We start from the raw sequence: 22,167 nt of genomic DNA, 5'->3' as shown, positions 1-22,167 counted from the left end.
GTCAGCTAGTCCCACCCATACAATTTTATTTTCTACAAATATCTTTTTTTTGTGGAAACAGTAAGAGTTAATTCAAATTTATTTACAGAGCCAAAGCATCCAACGAATTCTAGGATTAAACAAAGCTGGTCTTACACCACATTACATTGAGTAACTTTTTCCATGCTGATTTAGCATCTCATTCACTACTAGAAATATTCCAATTATATCAGCAAAGTAACCAGGCTCTTAAACTTGCAAGGGTAGTTGCATCCACCTTTCTTCATCACTCTCAGATCAAGCTACATTTAGATGTTTGTTCTGTCTATCCCAGTTGACCTGGTACACCCTAAAATTCAAGGTACAAGAAAAATAAAATTGGCAGTAGGACTTGCCTGTAAATTGCTTGGGTCTTTGTAATTTTCATCGGATGCTATCTGCAGTTTCTCTTGGATCCATTTTTCAAGCTCATCAGCATCACGCTGGAAAAACTGGAATCTATAGGAATCTTCGAGTTTTTGGCGCCTTAGAGAGGATAGTTCCTTGAACCTGTGGTAACGGTCCAAAACTTGTTGACGCCTTTCTTGGATATCTTCTGCCGTTTCCAACACTTTTACACCACTTGGATCCATTTTCTGAAAGCCAAAAACACCCCATTTTGTTTGTATAATAAAACAATGGTAGGGTAGGAAGAGATCCATGGAAGAAAAGCCTGCCATTTTAAACTTGCATGTGATTTACTTACAGTCTTACTCTGTGTGTGCAGGTAGGTATAAAAATAGAAATACTTTACATATAAATAAGTAAATGCATGCTTCTAGAAGAAAATAATGGGCAAGGAGTATTTACAGACATTTAACATTACTTCTTTTGGAAAACATGGCTGCAGTCATATAAAGGCCATGTCATCCCAAATTATAGCATGCGAGTGTCTAATACAAACGTTAAAAATGTGTTTCTGTGCATATATATATATGTAGATATATGGACATAAAATGTTTCTCGTACAACATATAAAATCTGGAAACATTTTATGTAAAGTACTCAATATAGATAAACTGAAGTTAAGAATATTACTGTTCTTTAAACAGCTAACTAGTCTACATATGTCTATATACATTATACATACACACAGGCGCGCACCACCCCCCCACCCCCCATGGATCACATCTCCTCTCTGTTCTCTCAATTAAAAAAAAGTTACAAACCCACCCTGCCCCCCCCAACATAACCTTTCAAAAGCCCACACAGAGCCTCACAGTGCTTCATACTAGACAAGTAAGTCAAGGATCATTTCATGTAATGAAATGTGTAATCTTGCTCTGACTACTTCAACTGAAAACCCCTGTATGTTCCTTTAGGTACTAAAACCTGTTAGTGTTTTCAAGAACTGACTACTGTTCTGCTTTATCTCCTTTCTATTCCAATTGGGATAACCTTTATTTTTCAGTTCCTAAACTTTCAAAAAGCAACTTAATTTTCAATAACAGATCTGTGCATTAGAACAGAACTGTAACACAAATTCAGGTGGTACCGTTATTGTCATCAGAGTTTGGGTATTTATTGACAATTCACTCTGCATATCAAGAAGCTGTTGCAACAAACACTCCACGCTTGAATAATATGCAATTGATGTCTAGATGTACAAGCATTTACATGTATAGCTCAATGCTTTTATTACAAATTCTGTAAGCGTCAAGCTACAATGTACTTCTCACCAATCCTATCAAAGACAGGGAAGAAAACCAGTCTCGGGCAACCTCTTAAAATGCGTTGTTAAATATTAAACTTATTTAGTTGTTAGCCACATGCTTTAGACACGTATCTTGCACAATTTTATGAAAAACTCCACAGGTTGGAAAGCAATCTATACGGCCATGTTTTCTGTTTGGTTTCCAAGCTCTTGTAAAGAGACCATCTGACAGAAAGGAACATATGGGGGCGAATTCACACATTCCCGAGCTCTCTTCCAACAGTCCCACCCTGCAAAAGGACAGCCATTTCAGCAGCAGGCATTACTCCTGTGAACTCTGAGCCCCGACTGCATTGCGGCAGTTTAAGGAAAGAAAGAAAATTCAGCTTTGCTGTCTCTTCCAGGCTTGAGCATTTCATTCATCATTGTCAAAAGAGGGCAAGGAAAAAAAACACAACCTGGTCTGTGCAGACCATGTTACATAAATGGAGTCTAGGTTTCATCTGGCAGTGCCACCAACAGCTCCACTTGATTAGGGTATCTGAGCATTAAAAGATCAAAACCCTGAACAGAACTTGAGCTCAACTACAGATCCTTTACCCCTGAGAAAGCAGCTGGTTTTTCAAGTGCTCTTTCAAACAGCCTTTTCCCTCCAAGATAGCAAGTTATTGCTAAAAACTCCTGCGCTGTCAAAATGTGTGTGAATTCCGACACCACTTCTTTTAAACTGAATTGTGTTTAGGAATAACGAAGTGGCAGTTGGTCTAAATGTACTGCATGACTGTAGCCTGGCCCTCTGCTTATTCCGGTTATGGGCACTGCTGGCAGAAAATGAAATCCCAGTTAGTCCTTGGAACACTGTACAAGGTTTGCTACCAACTTTTATCTCAGTATCAGAAATAACCTCCACAGCTCAAGTGATTTTAAATCACTTTAAATTATTAAAATATTTAAAGTATTTAAATATGCAAATAATAGAATTATTGAAATTATCATTTAAATTATTTTTACATTTTAGAAAAGCAAATAGGAGACCTCCTGTAATTTAGCCTGGTAGCTGGTTTGCCTCTCACCACACAAGTCATGCAATCTGGCTCATCTTTTTGCTGGAATTTGTTAAAAGAAAGGCTCCTTTTATAACTACAGTAAGTCGAGCTAGTCAATTGTAAAAGAAGTGCTTTGGTCTAGCAATAATAGACTGTTCTTTCCTGCAGCAGATCAGCTGACGTCAGCAAGTCTGTGCTCTGCCAGAGCGCGATCAGCAGTCACTGGGGAGCTCTGAACTCAGAAGTCCGTGATGCCGCAGAATGATGCAGCCTACCTCCAACGGGTTCATGCTCAAACTGCAGCACCCCCCAGAATACGAACCAGCTCTCCAAGACGTTGCTGAACATCCAGGTTCAACTACACCAGTCAAAAGCATCAAGGAAGCCCCTCTGCACCCCTACCTACCAAGGGAACCACCGACAAGTTGCGCTTTATGTTTTTAATGTGAAAAACATAGCTCATACTGGGATGTGCCCAGCCTGACCCCAGATAACCAGCCTCGTCATCACGCAGAGGCAACATTCCCCACATGGCTGCTGCCTGCGGCCCCTCCCGGCGCTGCCTGCGCCAGCTGATAAGGTCAGGCAGAGCGAACCTTCCAGGCAGCGTGGGCAGGAGGAATGGCACCAGCCTGCTCCTGCCCGTGGCCTCAGCCTTCTGCACAGCCCAGCCAGGCGGCATCCCAGAGGCGTCCCCAAACCCGTGCACCGTAGCTGTCCTGAAAGGCATCTGCCGCTGTACTTCTATGCTGTAAGACTAACTTTAGAATGCCACTCATCATCTTATGTCTAACTACAAAAAAAAGAAATAAAAGCAGAAACATTTCTTCACATCGTACCATTGTGGTGGTATTTTTTCCCAAAACAAAAAAAAAAAAAGAAGTCAACAAAAAGTAGTAGCCAATTGAAGACAAAAAAACCCAAACCAAACTTATTACTGTCATCCTCCAGTCTAAAATGATGAGCCTTCCCCAGATGATACAAATTATACATAAGGGTAGACCAAAATTTGCACGGGAATATACAACTGCAGATATTTATAGACACCGCAGTGCAACAACGATGATGTCAGCAACACCATTCAAGTTGGGGAAACAGTGGTATCGAGGTGGGTTAAAGAGGAATTACAGCAGTGCCACCAGGGCAGGCACAAAGAAGAGCTGTCAGCATTTCCCTTACCAAAACATGTTTTCAGGGATTTAAAAACTCAAATGTAAAATACATTCAGTGCTATACATAAGACTTCAGCTTATTTTTAAAAACAATTACATGAAGCTTAAAACTAAACGCCTTTGCCTGAAAAGTAATCAGATCAGTACATAAAGATCACTATCTTAAGATGTAGTAAAATGACTTTCTCTTAAGCCAAGTCCTGATGCGCATTACACATACTCAGCGTATGTGACCCTAGGAGTAGCCTGTAACAGGAGTACTTTCCCTACCAGAACGCTCCCTGCCTCCCAAGTATGCACACATGAGCAGCCTGACGCCTTTTTTGGCATTCATCGATATTATGCATCGTAAGTCTTGTCAAAAGCACATTTAACTGATACTGGCTACTCCCTCCTGGGGAACGGGAATGGATTGCTGACCTTCTTTAAGCAAAAAAATGTGAATTCTAATATTGAATGTGAAAATAACCTTCAAAAGGAAAGGACAGAGTTAAAAAAAAGGACATTTTTTCCAAATTCCATTTCTCCCATTCACAGTTTCCTCAAAACGCTAGGGAAGAAGCAAGCCACTAAGTATGTCTTGAACACAAACACACTGCAACTGCCTGGTTTAGCGCTAAGTTAGTATGTCTAGTACTGCAGGTAAATAAAAGAGAATCCTGAAAAGGATGTGCAGCACTGGCTTCTGTTCCTGTGCAGGGAACTGCATGAGCATATTGAAGGATGTGGTGTCACATACCCTATGCTAGAGGTTTAAAACACTATGGAGACAAAATTAATGCCCAGTCATTTGGTTTGTTATGAATTTAGATCTACAAAATAACATTTTGAGGGTGACCTAGGTGCAGCAGAACCCTGCACTCAAATACTGGTTACTGTAAAGGAGGGTCACCTACAGCCTCAAATCTCCGTAAATTACAAGCCAGAAAAATAAGCCAAGTGCTGCAGCACAAAAAACCAAGGTGTACTGAAGTCACTGCTTAATGCCGTAGACTCATAACAGACTAACCGCAGCGCAGGTAAAATTCAAACAAGACTGAAAATTAGAATAGGTGTTACAGGGACACAAGAAACTAGAATTACAAGAAAAAAGGTAAATTACGTCTGAACTACATCAGGCTGCAAAGCTAGTGATTTAGGCTGATTAGAGGGTTTATGCACAACATTAACTATACACTTTTGAAATACGGAAGGAAGACCTGTTCATTTTAAAGATTTTTAGCCTTAAAATTTTAATTCCACTATTCAAATTCTGAATATGGTGCCTTTTTTGTACACGGGCTTTTTTTGGCTTTGTTTTAATACCAGCACAGACCTCTGATAAAACTATGCAGGGCTGGCAAGGATGGCACTCTGCTGAGACTCCTGAGAAAGCAAATTACCCTGACTGCATTGCAGAAATGCAGAGTTTACAGGTAATGTGATATTATACAGTTAACCTCAGCATTTTCCATTCCCATTTGTTATCTTTTCATTGTAATTTTAATTGTAGTATAAACATTTACATTACTAGAATTTCCAAATAAAATCTAGTTGCTTGTGTTACCCAGCTGAACTCTGGTCCATTCATCCTATTCATTTTATCATCACTGAACAGAAAACAACACAGATGTATGAACAGTTACACCACAACAATACAAGGATTATAAATTTGTGCAAGTGGATGGGAACAGGAACCAAAGCCAACTTCAAACACATAATGTTCTACAATGTAAATTTTATCATGGTTAATTTTTAGATGCTGTTAAGTAAAAAGATACTGCTCAAGTACTTTTTAAAACAGAAATATCTTAGAAAACTAATCCACATCAAAACCCAACCATACTGAACAGCCATAAAATGTTCACACATCACATCATGCATCACAGAGAGAAATTAGGAAAATCAAAGTATTAAAGAAAAGGTGGACCAGACTCAACACTGAAGTAAAAATAAAGCTCCTGCTATACAGAACAAACTCTCAAACAAATGGCTTTTTGTTACAAATAGGTCACTGCAATAAAGGCAAGCAAGTATGGCGATGACACTTCATGCATGATGTAAAAATACCTGGACTTTGACTTTACGAAACGATGACAACATGATGGAGCAATGTAGAGTCTAAAAGGGAGGGGGAAATCAAGATAACATTCAACTAATGACTAGCATAAGGACACGGCTTAATTTTTTATTTTTTTTTTAAATATATCTCCTGTCACAGTACACGTTTCATACTTTCCTTTTGGTTCCTTGCCATATACAACAATTTGGAGTTATTGTTATGCAAGCTATTGTGAGTGACAGATGCCCCCGTGGAAAAAAAAGGTTACAAATATCAACAGGAAAACTTACTTAATTTGGTATGTACTAACCTTTCCAGTTAAGTTTAAAAAACCAAATCATACCATAATCTGAAGGTCAAAACAGAAAGTAAAGAAAATTATCTGGATTTGGCAAACAACACATCTTGCTAAAGCATAATCAAATGTGGTACCTTAATTTAAAGACAGAAACTCAGAAGGTTTTGAATATAAGTCTCTACAAGGATGTTTACTTTCAACTACCTCAGTAAAAAAATGGGTAAGTAGGAGCTGTGACAGAAGGCATTTTCTGAGATGGCCAATTATGTAGCTGTTAAGCGTAACTAACCCACTGAACTTTTAGCTGAAAATTTCCTTGCCTCCCCTAACCCTACATTTTTGCCGTGAGTACAGTACAATCCCTGAAGCAGTTCATGGACAACTGCAGTTACGTGCCTTTGTGCCTGCTGAAGCTAGTGCATATCTCTCGTAGCATCTGCATAGCTTATAATGTATCAGCTGCAGCAGTGAGAAGGCAGCTTGCCACTCCATTTGATCCATGGTCAGCTATGGGAGCACAATGCCGGATGACGCTTGGCAATCTCCACCAACGGCATCTGCAGTCTGCTCCACCCCATTTTTCTGCTGCCTACACTCCAGGGACAAATGGAAAAAACAGACTCCCACACTACACTAACATGCAACAGAGAAAAGGGAGAAATTTGTATTATTTCCTCCAATACAGGGGAAGCAATATGTCGCCCCCCAAAAGCAATGTATTTATGAATAAAACAATTACAACCTCATAAATACATTGAATAGACAAAAATAAGGCAGCAAAGATGTAAGTTATTTGCATTAAATTACTAAGGTTAGTTATAAATGTAATAGTTGAGAAATAGGAATTTCACACCAAGAGGTACCACCCTGTCTCAAGAGATTTAAGGCTTCTCCTGCCTTTCTACCATGCAGGAGAAAAATGTGTAAAAAAAAGCTTAAAAAACAGTCTCTGACATTCAAAATTTTTTTAATTGCTGCTACCTTTTGTTATTAAAAAAAAAAAGCAAGCAACCACAAATGATTGCTAATTTCATCAACTGTGGATCTCAAGGAAGTGTTACATCTACATTTGATTTTAAAATAGAATTTCTAATTCAATCCAACTAGTATGGATGTTTTGTTGGTTTTTTCAATAGTAATGGAAATAATTTACTTCTTGTGAATAATACAGACTGCTATCTTGGTTCAAGGATTTTCCCAGCTCAACAATTCCATTACTACAGTAACAGATCCTGCACACAAAGCTGCAGAAAGCATCCCATTTTCAGTCTTTTGTTCATTATTTTCTCTGCACAATTTATAAGTAATGATAAATGATATTTCATGGAAGAACTCATTGCTAGTTGCATTTAAATACAAAAATCACACAGTGGGATTTAATATTTGTTTTGAACAAATCTGAATCCCTGACCAAGGCCTTTCTGTGAATACAGTCATCGGAATCTTCTGGCACTTTGCTGAAAACAAAATGCCAAAAGAAAATGGATTATTTGTTTTCCAGAAAGATATAGAACCATTTCAGGCTGAGCTGTTTTTTTGGGATTGTGGGGTTTTTTTCCCCCTAATGTGTTCATTCGCCATCTCCAGATGACCGCTCTTCAGAACCTATTTAAATATGTATGAAAGGTTGCTCAACAGTCACGTACATTTTAGCCTGCCTGGCACACGTAGCTGTTTTATCATAGAACAGCTACTAAAAATCCTAAACCGTCAACACGGACCTGCTGAAAAAACGTACAGTGACAACTGCTTATCCGGGCAATTGGCTACCTTAATATCAGGGCAAATGATTACTCTACTGGTACATATTTATGACCAAGCAATGTAGATGTGCATCACTGTAACCTGGTAAAGTGTATGTGGCAACGAACTGAGAAATAATTGACTACCGTTACGTTGATTTATGTTAAATTAAAAAAAAAAAAAAGTTAATCAGGGGAGGAACAAACCCTGATTCTTTCATGAAGGAAACCGCAGCCTGCCCTGCGTACCAAGCCCACACAGACGCGGAAGGCACACAGGTCGGGAGGATTTCTTTTAAATGTCTTCCTGCTCCGCCGGGCACCTCCGCTGTGCTCGCCATTCGGCGGGCTCGGCGCCCTGAGGAAGGGGCTCTCCGGCCACCGGCCCTCGGCCGCGCCGCTCTTCCCTCCTCTCACACCCGCTCCTCGCCACATCTCCCGACCTTGGCCAGGGCTGTGCTGCCCAGAGCGGAGGGAAGCCATTGCTGTGCAGCGAACCCCCTCCGCCGGGCTACCGCAGAGCGCCAGCCTCTCCGCCTGCCCCCCGGCATTTCTCCTCAGGGAGGGCTCTGCCGCAAACCGGACAGGGGCGAAGGGAAGGGCGGGCAAGGCAGGGCCCCCCCGCTCCCCGCGGGGACGGGGATCCGCTGTCACTGTTGTTCACCCGCCCGCTCACCCCCTCCCAGGGCGCTGAATGAAATTCCTGCCGCGGGTCAAGGCTGCCCAGGGCGGATCCCGCCGCTCCCCGCCCGCCTGCCCTTTATCCGCGCCGCGCCCGGGGCCGCTCCCCCGCCCTTTCCTCCCCTCTGCGCCCCGGCGAGCCGCGGACAGACCGCGACTGCCGCCGCGGCTGCCCGCGATAAAAAAATAAACAACCCCCCGGCAGCAGCCGCGGCCGCCGAGGAGGGGGAGCGGCAGCCGCAGGGAGCCCCGCAAGCAGGGCCGGGCCGCGCCTCGCCTCCGCCGCGGCTGAGGGAAGCGCGCTCCCGCACACCTGCCTCCGCAGCGCGGCCGGCGGAGCGGGCGCGGGAGCCAGATCTACCCGGGTGGGGTCGGATGAAGGCGAAGGCGAGCGCTGCGCCCCCCCCCCGCCCGCCGCCTCACCGGCTCGGTGCGCAGATCCGCCGCCGGCTCCGCACCCTCCGCCACAAGCGCTGTGCGCTGCCTGCGCCCGCCTTTTTATAAGGCAGCCGGAGGTGACGTCAGCGCCGCAGAACGGGCTACCAGCCGTCGGAGACCGAAGTGCTTCGGAAAGAATCGGGACGATGGGGCGGGCGGGGCCCCACCCACCGAGCTCAGCGGGCGAACCGCGGCAGCGGCGCATGCGAGGAGAGCCGGAGCAAGCCGAGGGGTTCCGGAAAGTGCCGAGCGATGCCGGAAAGAGCCGAGAGGCGGGGCTGGGCGGCGGCGGGCCGTCGGTGCCCCTCAGCAGCGGCGGGGCTCAGGCTGGTGCCTCAGCGCCCCTCGGCGACCGGCCTCGGGCACGAAGGTACACGGTGACACCGGGAATCGGTGAGAGTGGTCGTGCGGCATGGCGGTAGCTGGGTTTTCCGCCCCCTTCTCAGCCGGGCTGAGAGGAGAGCAGAGGATAGAGGTGACAGGTTCTACCGTTCACATCAGTAAGCCAGACTCAAAGCCGCAGCCTCATTAGCTTTACATCATTAAAAATAATTATGGGTAAGGCTATCCTTTTGAAGCAGCACGCAGTGTCACGATCACAAAGCTGCCAGGCAAGGGCTTCACATCAAAAGACTGCTAACACTTGTCAAGAGAAATCTATTTTTGAAAAGGTAATGCATAAATTCAAAGGAAAATGGGCCTTTAGTAAAAACTAGATGTTTAAAATAGACATAGCAAAGTAGGTTGTTTTTCTTTTTTTATAATGAGATCTGGTAAGGTAGCAAGAACTTGAGGGGTCCAAAGTGGTGAGCGGGTTTTAGTGATTTTTGAGCTAATAACACTTTCCTTCATTAAAGTACTTAAATGGAAAAAGCACACTCGCAGTGACATTGCATCGCAGCCCATGGGACTGCCTGGAACTGTTGTCTCCAAGGAAGAGTATGACTCACAGCAGTTTTCATGCATCTTGTCCCGAACGCACAGTATTTTCACATCCAAGATGCTCTCCTTTGTCATATTTGATATGAATATGCATACGAAAATACCACAAATCATGTATAAGACCTTACTTGCACTGCATCATCACACCAAATAGGCAACATTCAAAACTGCTAAAATGACAAAAAACAGAATACCATAATACAAGTCAACCATCAGTTCAAGCAGTAGATGCAACCTTAAACTACACCTAAAAATAAATATTGATTTATTATGTTTCTTTTGAAGTGCGCTGGTTAGAAATTCTTATTAGTGTTTTTGAAACAGTGTGTATCTGGATGCCCTTTACCAAGGCAGAAAAGGATACCATGTCTGTTAGTTACAAAACTATATACTTATATTCCCCCACCAAATGTTAGAAGATCCTAGTACCTGTCAGCAAAAAAGCAGCAAGCTATTCTATCTTATATATACATCATCAAACCACTGCTTGTGTTTTGGCACAGGCAGACAATTGTTTAGAACAGACAGTACCAATTACTATCTTGGCAAAGTGAGTCTCCAACATCATTGTAGACATGTAATTACAACATCTTCACTCAGTTTAAAAAATCCAAACATTTTCTAGGATACTAATGAAAGTGGCATTACTTCAGTGTTACCTGGTAAAAGGATACTAGCAGAAGATTTCCACAGAACAATCACAGGTAACACTAATCTAAAGAATTCCAGAGTCGGTTTACAAAAATATAAACCAAACACAAATTTAACTTATTACCAGTCAACTTTAAAGCAAGGTTAAAGGTTGTAGAGGCCTGAATTCCAAAGTATATGTTACAACCTTTTCTCAGAAATCTCAAGACCTATATAAAAATAAAATTCAGATTCTCATATGACCTCAGCTCCACTTTCTACAGCTTCAAATTGCAGCCTCTAGGAATAACAAAAACTAATCTGGTAATAATAATAATTTTAATTTGCAACAGTATATTGCAAAAATAACACACTACTTTCTAGAACTCAGAAGAAAATTTTCTCATCTTAAGAGGCCACTAAAATAGTTCAAGGACAGCACACCATAAATCAGACACATCCCCCATCACTCCCATCTCCCATACTATCTGCCTCCTGTATTCACAAAGGAACTGTACATTTTCTTAACCATCCTTCTATAGAAAAAGGCGCAACTGCATCAGTTTCAGATTAGTAAGAAAGAAATAATCAAACTTTAATATTAACTTAAACATATTTCTAGAATGAACTGTTCTCAGAATAATTCACCCTTAGTACAAATATTACAGTACTTGATACTTAAAATACCATAACATAATAAGAAAGAAATCCATTAACATAAAAGGAGCCCTTATAAAATGCACCTTAGGTAATCCAAGCATACCGTTTCCCCCTCATCCCCCTCAAATGATGGCAGAACACCAGCAAAAGTGCTAGAATGAACGCACCATTTTGCCACTTTTTTTTTTTTTTTTTTTGTAATAAGAAAATGGATTATTAGCTTCCATCCATCTGATGGATTACGGACACAGAATTTCTGTTGTTCCAGGAACTCTGCTCTTTCCCCCTTGAAGTTACTATTATCCATGAAAACCTTTTAAAACAGTGAGTCTACCTCTCACATCAAGAGCTCTGCCTCTTGGAGCCAAGCTACATTCAACAGTGGTGTCAATACTTGCCAGGCAAAATGCCTTTTACCCGTCTCACTGTAGTTTTACAATGTTGTTGAGACAAACAGGATGCAAGTATATCAGCATAATTAAAACTGCGTTATAAAAGACAGATGTAATAAATACAAAAATAAAGTTCTAGCAGTAAGTTTTTGAGATTGATTACTCTGTTAAGACTTCATAAAGCTGTATGCCCCCCTCTATGAACAGAACGTGATGTGCAAATTTTCAGTCCAGGGGTCTTTAATCTCTGAAGCCCAGAGGTCATATGGATACTATGCTTAAAACATCTTCCACATGTTTAAACATATCAAGGAAACTTCCTTGATTTTCCATAGTTTACTATACCTAAAAAATTTACAAAAATCCAAAGCGAAGAATAATTTTCCTTTACTTGCAACAAATTAAAACATGAGTTTGTTCTGACCCATGTAAATCTTGACAAATTAAACATTAGACTCCAGAAAACATCTTCCTTTAAATGTAAACAGGGAGCCAGGTCACAAAGCACCGACATCCAGGAGGAAGGAAATATAAACTGATTTATGCTCTCCAAAAGGAAGGCTGTAGAGCGCCTTTTGGTAATGGAATTTCCTTCTTCTGTAGACATTCCTAGTGGAGAGAGAAAGACAAAGTACAATGTGTATCTTAATTTGCCATCTTGTCTCAGGAATTTAAGAGTATAAACTCCGAAGCTATCATATTTTAATATCATAATCTAAGTCAACATTCAAAAACCAATTTAAATAATCAAGTATTTTACAGTTTTGCAAGCTTTCTTAAAAAAATATGCCAAATACAATGCTAAAAAAAAATGCTAGAGGGCAGTTCAAAGTGTTTACTTCCTCTTTTATCTAATCAGGACAACAGATAACAAGCAAACAACCAATAAAAAACAGCTCATAGAAATGACTCAGCAGAATCCTCCTCAACCTCTCTATCTCCTCTCACTGCAACTAGTCTCACTGAACTTAATTTCTAATTAAAATGTATTTTCACTAAGAAAAATTAAATGTAGGAAAGAAGTGAGATATTTGACATCATAACTATCATTAAGTAATTCAGTAACTGAAAAGTTACAAAAGACAGGTTACATCACAGTGACAGGTCTGGATTATCACGTATGCTGCAAGCAGCGCCAGCCTCATTATCAAAATGATGCACACATTGAATGAAGGGAAAAAAACCTCCAAACCCTTGAAAACGAAGAAAAACCCCAAACTGCTTTACCTCCAAGAATTGCTTGAAACGCATTAAAGAGCCCATCTGTCCAGAGCTCGTAATTGCTTCAATTCTGCAGAGAAAACAGCATGTTTCAAAATCTACTTAGAAAGTTGGGTTTGATTTACAAGTAGGTGTGGGGGTTAATGGCAGAAATTGGAAAAGACAGACGAGTTATTTAAGAGCAAACATGAAGTAAAAAACAAGGATTATTTTACATTCCTAGCCACAGATATCATACCTTGGGCAATACTCTTCTCTGATAAGCAACATCATTTTCCAGAACTGAACCTGATACTGTTTCATGAGAGCGTTGCCACACACCTACAGTACAGAAATCCACAAAGACAAGATTCCAGAATTGCGTTTCAGACTAGCATGACAACTTCAGTGAACCCGTTCAGCATCAACCACTTAATATTTTATCCACACATTTAAAGTAATATACCTGCATCTACAATAAAACAAGCAAACCCTCTAAACACCATGCCTGCTACCACAGTGACCTGTTTTTCTTGTTGACTGTGAGGTGGCCACTGATACTAGCGTCACGTTACTCTTCCTCTCACTCCAGTCTCCCCCCCGAAAATACTACCCTTCCCTAATACCATTTGCTGGGACATATTGTGATCATTTCCTCATCTTGATGACTGCAGTGTGGATTCATCAGCTTTCCTCATACAGTGAGTTTATAGGATGAATGTTGCCCAAACTTCACCACTACTAGCAGAATCCCCATGGTGTTATTTCACTTTGTACTTTACTTTCTCATTGCTGCTTTTGAAGCTCTTTAGAAGGCACCTGATGAGCACAGAAGCTGCTTGTGTTCCACAGTGTTTGTCTCCCCTGACTCCAGCCTTTAACTTTGGCTCTTATTCAGCATAGGCCTGTATCTTAGGATATGCTAATAATAAACATCAGGACCTGGTTTTTTCAGCCTGGAAAACCTATCCAGTTTTTCAGGATTAATTCAGCTGGCAGGGCCACAGGACCTCCCTGCATTGCACAAACTCATACCAAGTGCTTAGCAGACCTTATTCTTATAGGACCATGCGACTATCTTTAAAATACCAGGAACCTTAAACAAAACCAACTACAACAACAGAAGTTGCATGTATGAAAACTTCAGGTTTTAAATCATTCAGCTCCAAAGCTATGTATTTGCAAGAATGTGGAAATACTCACATTCCTTTCTGAAGGAATAAGGACAAGTTAAAAAACCCTGCTGTTAAAATCACAATGAACATCACCTCAGCAATCCCTTCTGAAATTAAAATGCTACCAATTTACACCCCTTTAACCACCAGTATTCCACATTGCTTACCTCCAGAAAATCAAAAAGAAGTGTAGCTGTCACATCTGCCAGAGGCTCCATGTTCAACATCTGAGCAAGCCAGCGCCATCCATTGTTCAGCCCATGAGGATGTGCCTATAAAGCAACAAAAAGCTACCCACCACTTGTTTTATAACTTGCAAAATGCTATTATCAAAACAGGCAGTCTTCTGTTTAACTTTCTCCTTTATAAAGTTACTTTATAATAGCCTAACATAAGACTTGATCATTATGAAAATATGACAAAAGGAAGTAAGGGTCTACACTACAAATTACTGTGCATCACTTTGTGGATTATGGTTACAACCATCTCCCTTCAAATACATTATGAGCTGGTTTAAGTTCAGCACACTTTAACTACAACTCCAGTTTACAAATACGTTTAATAGACTCTTGGGATAGTAACAAGTTTCTAAATATAATGCCATACACGCATACCCCTTGTTTGTTTATATAAGGCCACCGGAGCTGAATGATAGCAGCATAAAGACGAATCATTCCTGACATCCGTTTCAGAAAATGATCTTGCTCTTCCACTTTAGAATCCTTAACTTGATATCCAAGCATTCTAAGTATAAGAAGACATTCCAGTATCAGTACAGCAAAACACATTCACTGGAGTTCTCAGCTTACTTAAAGTCAACTGTACTGAGAATAGGGATACTCCAAAACTATACGAGAATTATCATAAAGGCTGAACATTACCCTCTGGATCATATGTTCCACTATTTTATATCACATAGAATATTTAGGTTCTGTACTGGGTATCTCAACTCGAATCAAGCTATGGCTATCAACTGTTCTTTGAGAAGGACAAGGAAGAAGAAGCAACAGAGCACTTCCAAAGCTGAAGGACACAGCATCCTCCTGGGAAACAGGGTCAGGGAGCTGCGCACTTGTGAATGAATCTCCAGAGGCTATGCCAGCACAACACTGTGCCTATGTCATCACAGATGGGGAAAAGTGGAATTCACTCACGAGAAGGAATACAGTCTTCACTCTTGCAGTGTTTATGCTGAAGAAGTCCAGTAATACATTTACCTCTGATACTCTTCCATGGAAGTCCCCTCTTTCAGTGCAGGGTAAAATGGCACAGAATAGGGGCACTTCTTGTGCAGATGAGCTAAAAAGAGGTCTCCTACTCGAGGGTGTAATTCCCAGATTCCTGAAGCCACCACAGCAATTGGGAAAGCTGCATCATGGTGAGAAGCTACTTCTTCTTCTCCTTGATTCTGGAGCGGGGAAAAGAAAGTCAGCCCCCACCCCATTTCTCAGACAAAAAAAATTCTCTTTTTTGTGTAGTTAGCCTCTACTAAAGGTTCCTCATTTTTCTATGGCTATGTAAGCTAACCACAGAAAAGCTGATAAAGCCTTATGTCCCTAGCTCCCACAGAGGATGACAATAAATTTTGGTTCAGGACAGAAAGAAGGGGTTAGCAAATACAGGCACAAAGCGCAAGGATGCACAGATATTTTCACTCCAAACAATCATTTTCAAATGTTTACAAATCAGTTCACAGTTTTACTCCATGGGCTATTTTTTGCACGTATTTATCACTGCAGGGACAAAAGAAAGCTTCAAACATCCCAAATTTAGCAAATAAAGAATAGAGAAAATATATTGCCAACTTCAAAATGCAACTTGAACAATGACACTTCATTTCTTGGGAGGTGCTAACTACACAACAGGGACAGAAGTTTGCCTCTTGGTCCTCAGCTTTCTTTTTTGTCCCCAATTCTGCCAACATGTGAAGTTTTGAGTATACATACAGTTTTGTGATAGATCATAAACCGACTATTAACCTGTTTTCCACTAACACTGTACTTAACTGGTTCAGAATACGTAACATGCCAGCCTAGAACTTAAAATAGTTCTTCCTCCCAGAGGAAATAGGGAATGGGAGGGGAAGAGAAACGAGAAACCAAGTTCTTTTGCCTGTTTTAATCCACAAAGCACTTTCTCTAATCAATGTGAACATTAATATATGCAAGCTAAACCCCTAGTAGTTTTCTTCTTAGCAGTTGAAGACAGAGGAAAATGTCCAAAAGAACTTACTGAAGCACTAGCTACCTTTGCCACCCCAATAATGAGAAAATTTCCTCACCACAAATTTCTCCGCAAGTTTGTAATAAACAAAATCCAGACCCTGTGGATGCTGAGTCACTGATACAGTTCGCCCTCCACTCTGAACAGACTTTCCAGAGAGCAGGTTATTGATCTTGTCAAATATCTCCCTCAGCTGAGAGCCTGCAAACGTATAAGGAATGTATGGATTCAGAAGATTAGGAAAGAGCAGACAAGTCTTAATCAGACCACATCAACTTCACAAGAACTAGACCTACGTCCTGGAGGGCAAGGCATCTCAAACTGCATGTTGAGTTAATCATGATGAAACAAGATGCCTCTGAGGGAAGCACCAGACCTTCAAAACATAAGCAAACACTGCTGCGAAGAACTGGACTATATGTGTAACAGCTTTCTGCTGTAGAGATAATTACAGAAACATCGTATGTGTTGTGTCCTACTACAATCTTTACAGCAAAAGGCATTTCAGTTGAGTTGGGTTCTTGGCATTTTCCTGACCTGCTATTCTAGAGATCTGGCTCACAGGGATTGTAGCTGCTTTCTGCAACTCTGTTTTTATCTTCTTAACCTGCAGAACAAACAGACAGACAATTTAAAAACCTTTACAGACAAGTAAACTACTATGATAGTTTGGGTGAGCAGACTTTTAATAGAGGCTGCTGTTAGTATTGACTTTTTCTAAATGAAAGCTGTCCTATTTCCCCTAGAAATTAAGATAATCACTCTTCAGCAGTATTAACCATTTTTTATACCTCACTGTTGTCTTTGCAGTTGCTGAGTCCACTGAAAGAAGCAATGCACTGCTCAGCAGCATCTTGAAGCTGCTGGTACCACTGCATAGTACTTTCTTCTGCCTTAACTTGAAGTCCTGATATTAGGAAAAGAAAAAAAAATAGCAGAAGACTAAGAAAGACCCAAAACTCTAGAAAACCTTAAGAAAACATTTTTTTTAAACAATTGCAAGGAATGAAGAGCTGCATGAGTGCTTTTTTCCCCTGAATTTAGTTTAGAAAGATATGTTCATAAGTGAACCACAAGTTTTTAAGCTAGACAGGAGTCCTTCTTCTTCAGCATAGTAGCTTATACATGCAGGATACATGGATTTCACTTACTCTCAAGAAGGAAGCCATTTACGTGCTCTATCCTTGTATGTTTTGTCATACCATGCGTGACCCATCTACACTCTCTAGAAGGCACAATGTTACTCAGTAAATACATGGCGTAATGTCCTGCCTAGGAAGAGCAGGTTTTGCTCCAGTTAATACAGTCATAAATTTACCCTGCATCAGTTTAATTTGAAGTTTCCTGCCAGCAGTCCTAGTTGCACTTAAAGTAAATTCTCTGAGCAGGTATGTCATCACAACAATAAGATTCCAAAGAAGTATTCAGCTTAACAGCAGAAAGAGCATGTAAGGAGGGAAACAGCCAGGAGGCAGCGGCAGGGGGAGCCTAACCAACCTTCCTTCTGCTTCTTTCCCCCTGACTGCTGTGCAGGGGCAGGAGTCTGAGCCTTCATCTGCTCTTTTTTCAGTAACTCCTGCTGCTTTTGTCTCTCTTCCTCTTCATCTCTCTTCCTTTTTTCTTCCACGGCTGCAGCGATTTCCTGCTGCATGCTGGATATCAACCCTCGCATCTCCTGCAGTGCTCGTTCAGTATTGGCCACATCCACTTGAGTAGGGAAACCTCTCTGCCAAGAAACAGAGGAGGCAGTACAGCATCAATCTTTTGTTCCATATTTGTAGACGAATGGCAAGAGCAAGGAGCCTTTTGAAGCATTAACCTTCAGACAATCTGGGAACCAACTACACATTTTATCCTCTATGGTGAAAATACCTTGTTCTCCTTTATTTGTATGTAATATTGGTCAGAACAGTAGTAAATAACGGTAGTCCATGACTAGATTTCACAAGATCTTGGACAACAAGATTTAAGAACACACTTTAACAAGTGTAAGGGAACCCCAATGCAAAGCCTTGACAAGCTGGAACAGAGAACTAGCCTTATAGTGTTTTATTTTTCAAGGTTTGTATCCCACCTTTATATAGAGAAAAAGAAATTTTAAGGAAACCTAGATACTGTAAAAAGGCTTACAAGTATAGGACAATCATAACGCATTCAGTATTTAACAATTTATGAACCACTCTGCTTCTGTGGTTGTCCCATGTGGTTGTCTCACATGATGTGGTTGTCATCAGGTTGTCTCCTGATGATGATCAGGAACCTGACAGCATCAAGAGTTTACAGGATTTTAATGTTGAATCTTTCTCCTCTAGAAATCCTCATGCATTTTTATAAGCCATTCTCAAGAGAACAGCTACTAAAGTGCCATAGAAAATAATCCTCCTTTTAAATTAGATGCTTTATAGAATAAATACCTAAAAACATTTCTGTGACATCTCATTTAATGGCCTCATAACAAGCTGCCTTTGAAGACAAATACAGGAAGCTCTATGAAAGAACAACAGCCAAAGTTAAGAACAACTCTAGAGCCTCTACCTCGCTTGTGGTGCGGATGAGTCCTGACACCAGCCCACAGATTTGGTTGCCACGATTACTGTATGCAGAAAGATCAATTCTTGGCAAGTCTTTGTGTCTATAATTGGGATCAATCTGCTGGTTAAGCTGCAGCACTTCCTCCTGGATGGAATAAAGGCGACGCAGTCTTTCCTGGCCCTCTTCCTTACGCAAACGCTCCAGCTCTTCCTGACGCTGCCTCTGCTGCTCTGCCTCACGCAGTTTTAGGTTTAATACCTGAGGTAAAAAGAGACAAAAGGGACAGAGAATACTTAAATAACTCCAGCTTTAAATCTCCTTCTTGGTCTAACAACTCTGGCTTTACAGGTCCTTTCTGCTCCTACAACACGTGTGCCCTTACTGCATTCCCACAACAATGTAGCAGGTGTCTAAGACAGCATCAGACAATACACTCTCACTCTAGGGGTACCATGTAAATACAGATAAATCCATTGTCTTTCCAGTTCCCACTGTCTTTTACTGAAGTTGAAAGACAACTCTTAAAAGTCTCAGACCTTTGCTCTGTGTCGGTGTTCTTCCTTCAACTTCTCTTGCTGTCCCTGAGCCTCCTTTGAGCTACAATACACAAACACAGAAAAACTGTATTCAAGACACACACAAGATAAAATACATGAACAAGATAAAATACAAACACACAGCAAGTTACTTTTAAAATGAGCCAAGCTAAAGGAACTTTAACTGTCACAAACATAGCCTTTTTCTAACAACTGAAACCCCAACAGTAGCTGGAGATCTACACCGCAAGAAAAACAGGATAGTTAATGTAAGAAAAGCAGCAGATGAGATTTTCAAGCACAAGTAACTAGCACAGAATTGTCAGGCACAAAAATTAATCCTCACTTTTTGATTAAATGCTACAATATTTTAAGGATACCAGAGCTAATCTCACCTCTTCTCCATTACTTCTTGCAAATCTTGGAATTCCTGATGCTGCTTTAGCTCCTTCAGTTCATCAAAGCGCTTCAGCTGTTCACTTGCCAGGTCATACACTGCCCTCACCATCTGCTCTTGCTGCTCCTGCCGTTGCCTTAACTCTTCCTGCAGATTGCAGAGGTGCCAGACGCACCATAATGCAGCAACCAGCAGAATTTGGACGGAAGAAAATACAAAATAATTTCCCAAAGTAGGCCAGCATTTACAATAACCTGATGTAACAGTGCTCTGGTAGAAGCAGTAGAACAGTAAGTTATGTAGCTCTCCTGTGATTCACACACACCCTGAGGTTTTTTTTTTACCTTTCCTTTCAACCTGTGCATCTCTTCGTACATTCGAATGCAGCCTTCAACTTCTGTAACTTTAGATGGCAGAACTGCTTGTAAGACTTCTTGATCCATTTCCAGAAAACTACGATCCTCATTCCCCTGCATGGTCAGCATATAAGCAAAATCAGTGGCTGAGTACAGTATCAGCTACTCAGAGGAAACCAGGTAAATCAAGTCTCCTAAACTGCATACTATTTCTAGAGAAACAGACAAAAGAATCCAGCAACACATAACTTTTTAGAGTTGTTACATACCCCAGTAGTGTAGCCTCACCATTTTGAATATCCTCCAGCACATATATGAGGTTGAGATAATTACTTTTCCCAGTCACTAAAACTGGGAGGAGAGATACCAAGAGCCTACAGGACGTTCACAAAAGCTGTTACCTAGAAAGGCTGCAGACTCTCCACATTCTCTTAACATTCACTGGAGAATGTTAACATTAAGAAGTCAAGACAGGTTTATACTCAGTATAATCGTACTTCAGGAGGCATTTCAGACTCTGTTATAATGAAGCAAGATCTGATAGAAGTTAAGAAATGTATTGTGAGGAAAATATCTTAAGTCTAAATGGGGCCAATATGATGCAAGACCTTGCTGCTCAGTATCACTATTATGTGATGAAGTCATAATCTAATGCACAGCAACAGACGTTTGTTTTCTTTTCAGGTGCTTCATCAACTTCATTACCTCCACAACTCAACCGCTCCTTGCACAGCTTCCTACCCTTCTGCCTTGTAAACGAGAGCTGTAACCTAAGTTGTTCAAAGACTACAGAGAACCCAAGGGGGTGACTCAACAGACTCTACTCTGTGACCTCATGCTTCGAAATGAATGAATCCCATGCTGCTAATCCATAGAACTCTATAGCTCCAACTAAATTTTCCTTAGTTATGGTGAAAAAGGAAGCTTGGTTTTGGCCTACTATGAAACATTGTTCTATGGAAATCTTGTTAATGCCATTTTTATAATCACCTGTTTATCCTACAAAAAGTTGAAACCAAGCACATTTTTTCCCACAGATTAACAGAACATAAACCAGCCTTTATCAGATAATTATAGTAGCAAGTTAGTACATTTTTTTCTTCTATCCGCTCCCATACAGATTCTGGTCAGAGAACTACCTTTGTTTCACTGAGCTCTGTAGATGAAAGCAGGGGAGAGCCCTGGCAGCTGCCAGACGTGACCTTCTCCAGAGAAGACGACCGGTTTGCAAGGGGAGTGGATTTTTTTGGCGTTGAACTCTCGGAGGGTGTGATTTCTTGGGCTGTTTGCTTAATCACTCTGTCTAGGACCCAGCCAGCATAAGGGGACAGCTCAAGAGGAGACATGCACCCTTCCAAGACATCCTACAGAGAAAACGCTTCCTGTGAATACGAGACGTATGGAGGAACCCAAGGCACATTCACCCGCGCTGAAGCCACTCGCACAGGTCAGCAGGCGCTTTACCACCGCGGCTCGGGACCATGTTTAGCCGCTCCCGCTGCGGCCTCTTCACGCCGCGCTCAGGGCTCCCGCTGAGGAACAGCGCGGTGCCGCGCCCCAGCCCTCCCCCGGCAGCAGCCCCCGGACCGGCAGGCTGGGGCCCGCGGGGGCGGAGCGGGCGGCAGGGGCAGCACCGGGCCGGGGCAGGTATCTCAGGCCCCAAGCGCCAAGGGGCCGGTGCTTCTCCATCGGCAGCCCCGGGGGGCCGGGACCGTGACTCCCCCACCGCCCACAGCACACGCGGGCCTGGGGCCCCCCGGCAGCGAGCCCTCACCTCATCGCGGAGCCAGCAGCGGCGGTAGCTCAGCCGGCCCTTACTAGAGGTGCGCAGGGCCACCAGGGTATCCCAGCGGAGCTGCCGCGTCTCCATGGCGTCCCGCTCCGCCGCGGTCGGCAACGGACTGACCCCCAGCCCGCCCTTCCGCTTCCGGGGCACGGCCGGCCCGCCTCGCGCCCCGTGCGCAGCGGGCCATGAGGGCGGCGGCTGCCCCCTGGCGGGCAGGCGGGTTGCGGCCCCTCCCCCAGGAGCCAAGG

At 42.1% G+C, this 22,167-nt stretch overlaps 2 protein-coding genes across 12 annotated transcripts in view; both read right to left on the bottom strand.

Moving 5' to 3' along the window:
• The window catches only part of SPTAN1 (spectrin alpha, non-erythrocytic 1), a 53,472-nt gene extending 44,201 nt beyond the window's left edge, over positions 1-9,271 (bottom strand). For 7 of the 11 annotated variants that reach the window (XM_055720902.1, XM_055720904.1, XM_055720903.1 and 4 more), the window contains exons 1-2: positions 5,940-5,987; positions 375-614 (exon numbers count right to left, since the gene is read on the bottom strand). In XM_055720902.1, coding sequence (XP_055576877.1) covers positions 375-614; positions 5,940-5,972 — 273 coding nt within the window. In that variant the 5' untranslated portion in view covers positions 5,973-5,987. Of the gene's footprint in view, positions 1-374; positions 615-5,939; positions 5,988-9,075 lie in introns of those variants that run through there. The other 4 variants (XM_055720905.1, XM_055720907.1, XM_055720913.1 and 1 more) reach the window with 2 other exon arrangements.
• A 1,954-nt stretch (positions 9,272-11,225) lies between these two features.
• On the bottom strand, positions 11,226-22,062 carry GLE1 (GLE1 RNA export mediator). The gene is made up of 16 exons (XM_055720984.1): positions 21,908-22,062; positions 21,273-21,497; positions 20,122-20,247; positions 19,776-19,924; positions 19,381-19,441; positions 18,848-19,102; positions 17,810-18,038; positions 17,104-17,219; positions 16,850-16,919; positions 16,371-16,513; positions 15,307-15,497; positions 14,704-14,833; positions 14,257-14,361; positions 13,174-13,256; positions 12,942-13,005; positions 11,226-12,323 (listed from the first exon to the last, which is right to left on the bottom strand). Exons 1-16 carry the CDS (start codon positions 22,001-22,003, stop codon positions 12,255-12,257), a joined length of 2,112 nt encoding a protein of 703 aa, XP_055576959.1. The 5' UTR covers positions 22,004-22,062; the 3' UTR covers positions 11,226-12,254.
• Between the last annotated feature and the right edge of the window lie 105 nt (positions 22,063-22,167).

Source organism: Falco cherrug, chromosome 9 (assembly GCF_023634085.1).
Source record: "Falco cherrug isolate bFalChe1 chromosome 9, bFalChe1.pri, whole genome shotgun sequence".
NCBI classification, from domain to species: domain Eukaryota; kingdom Metazoa; phylum Chordata; class Aves; order Falconiformes; family Falconidae; genus Falco; species Falco cherrug.
Note: the sequence above shows the minus strand (reverse complement) of the source record. Positions and strands in the feature narration are given on the sequence as shown.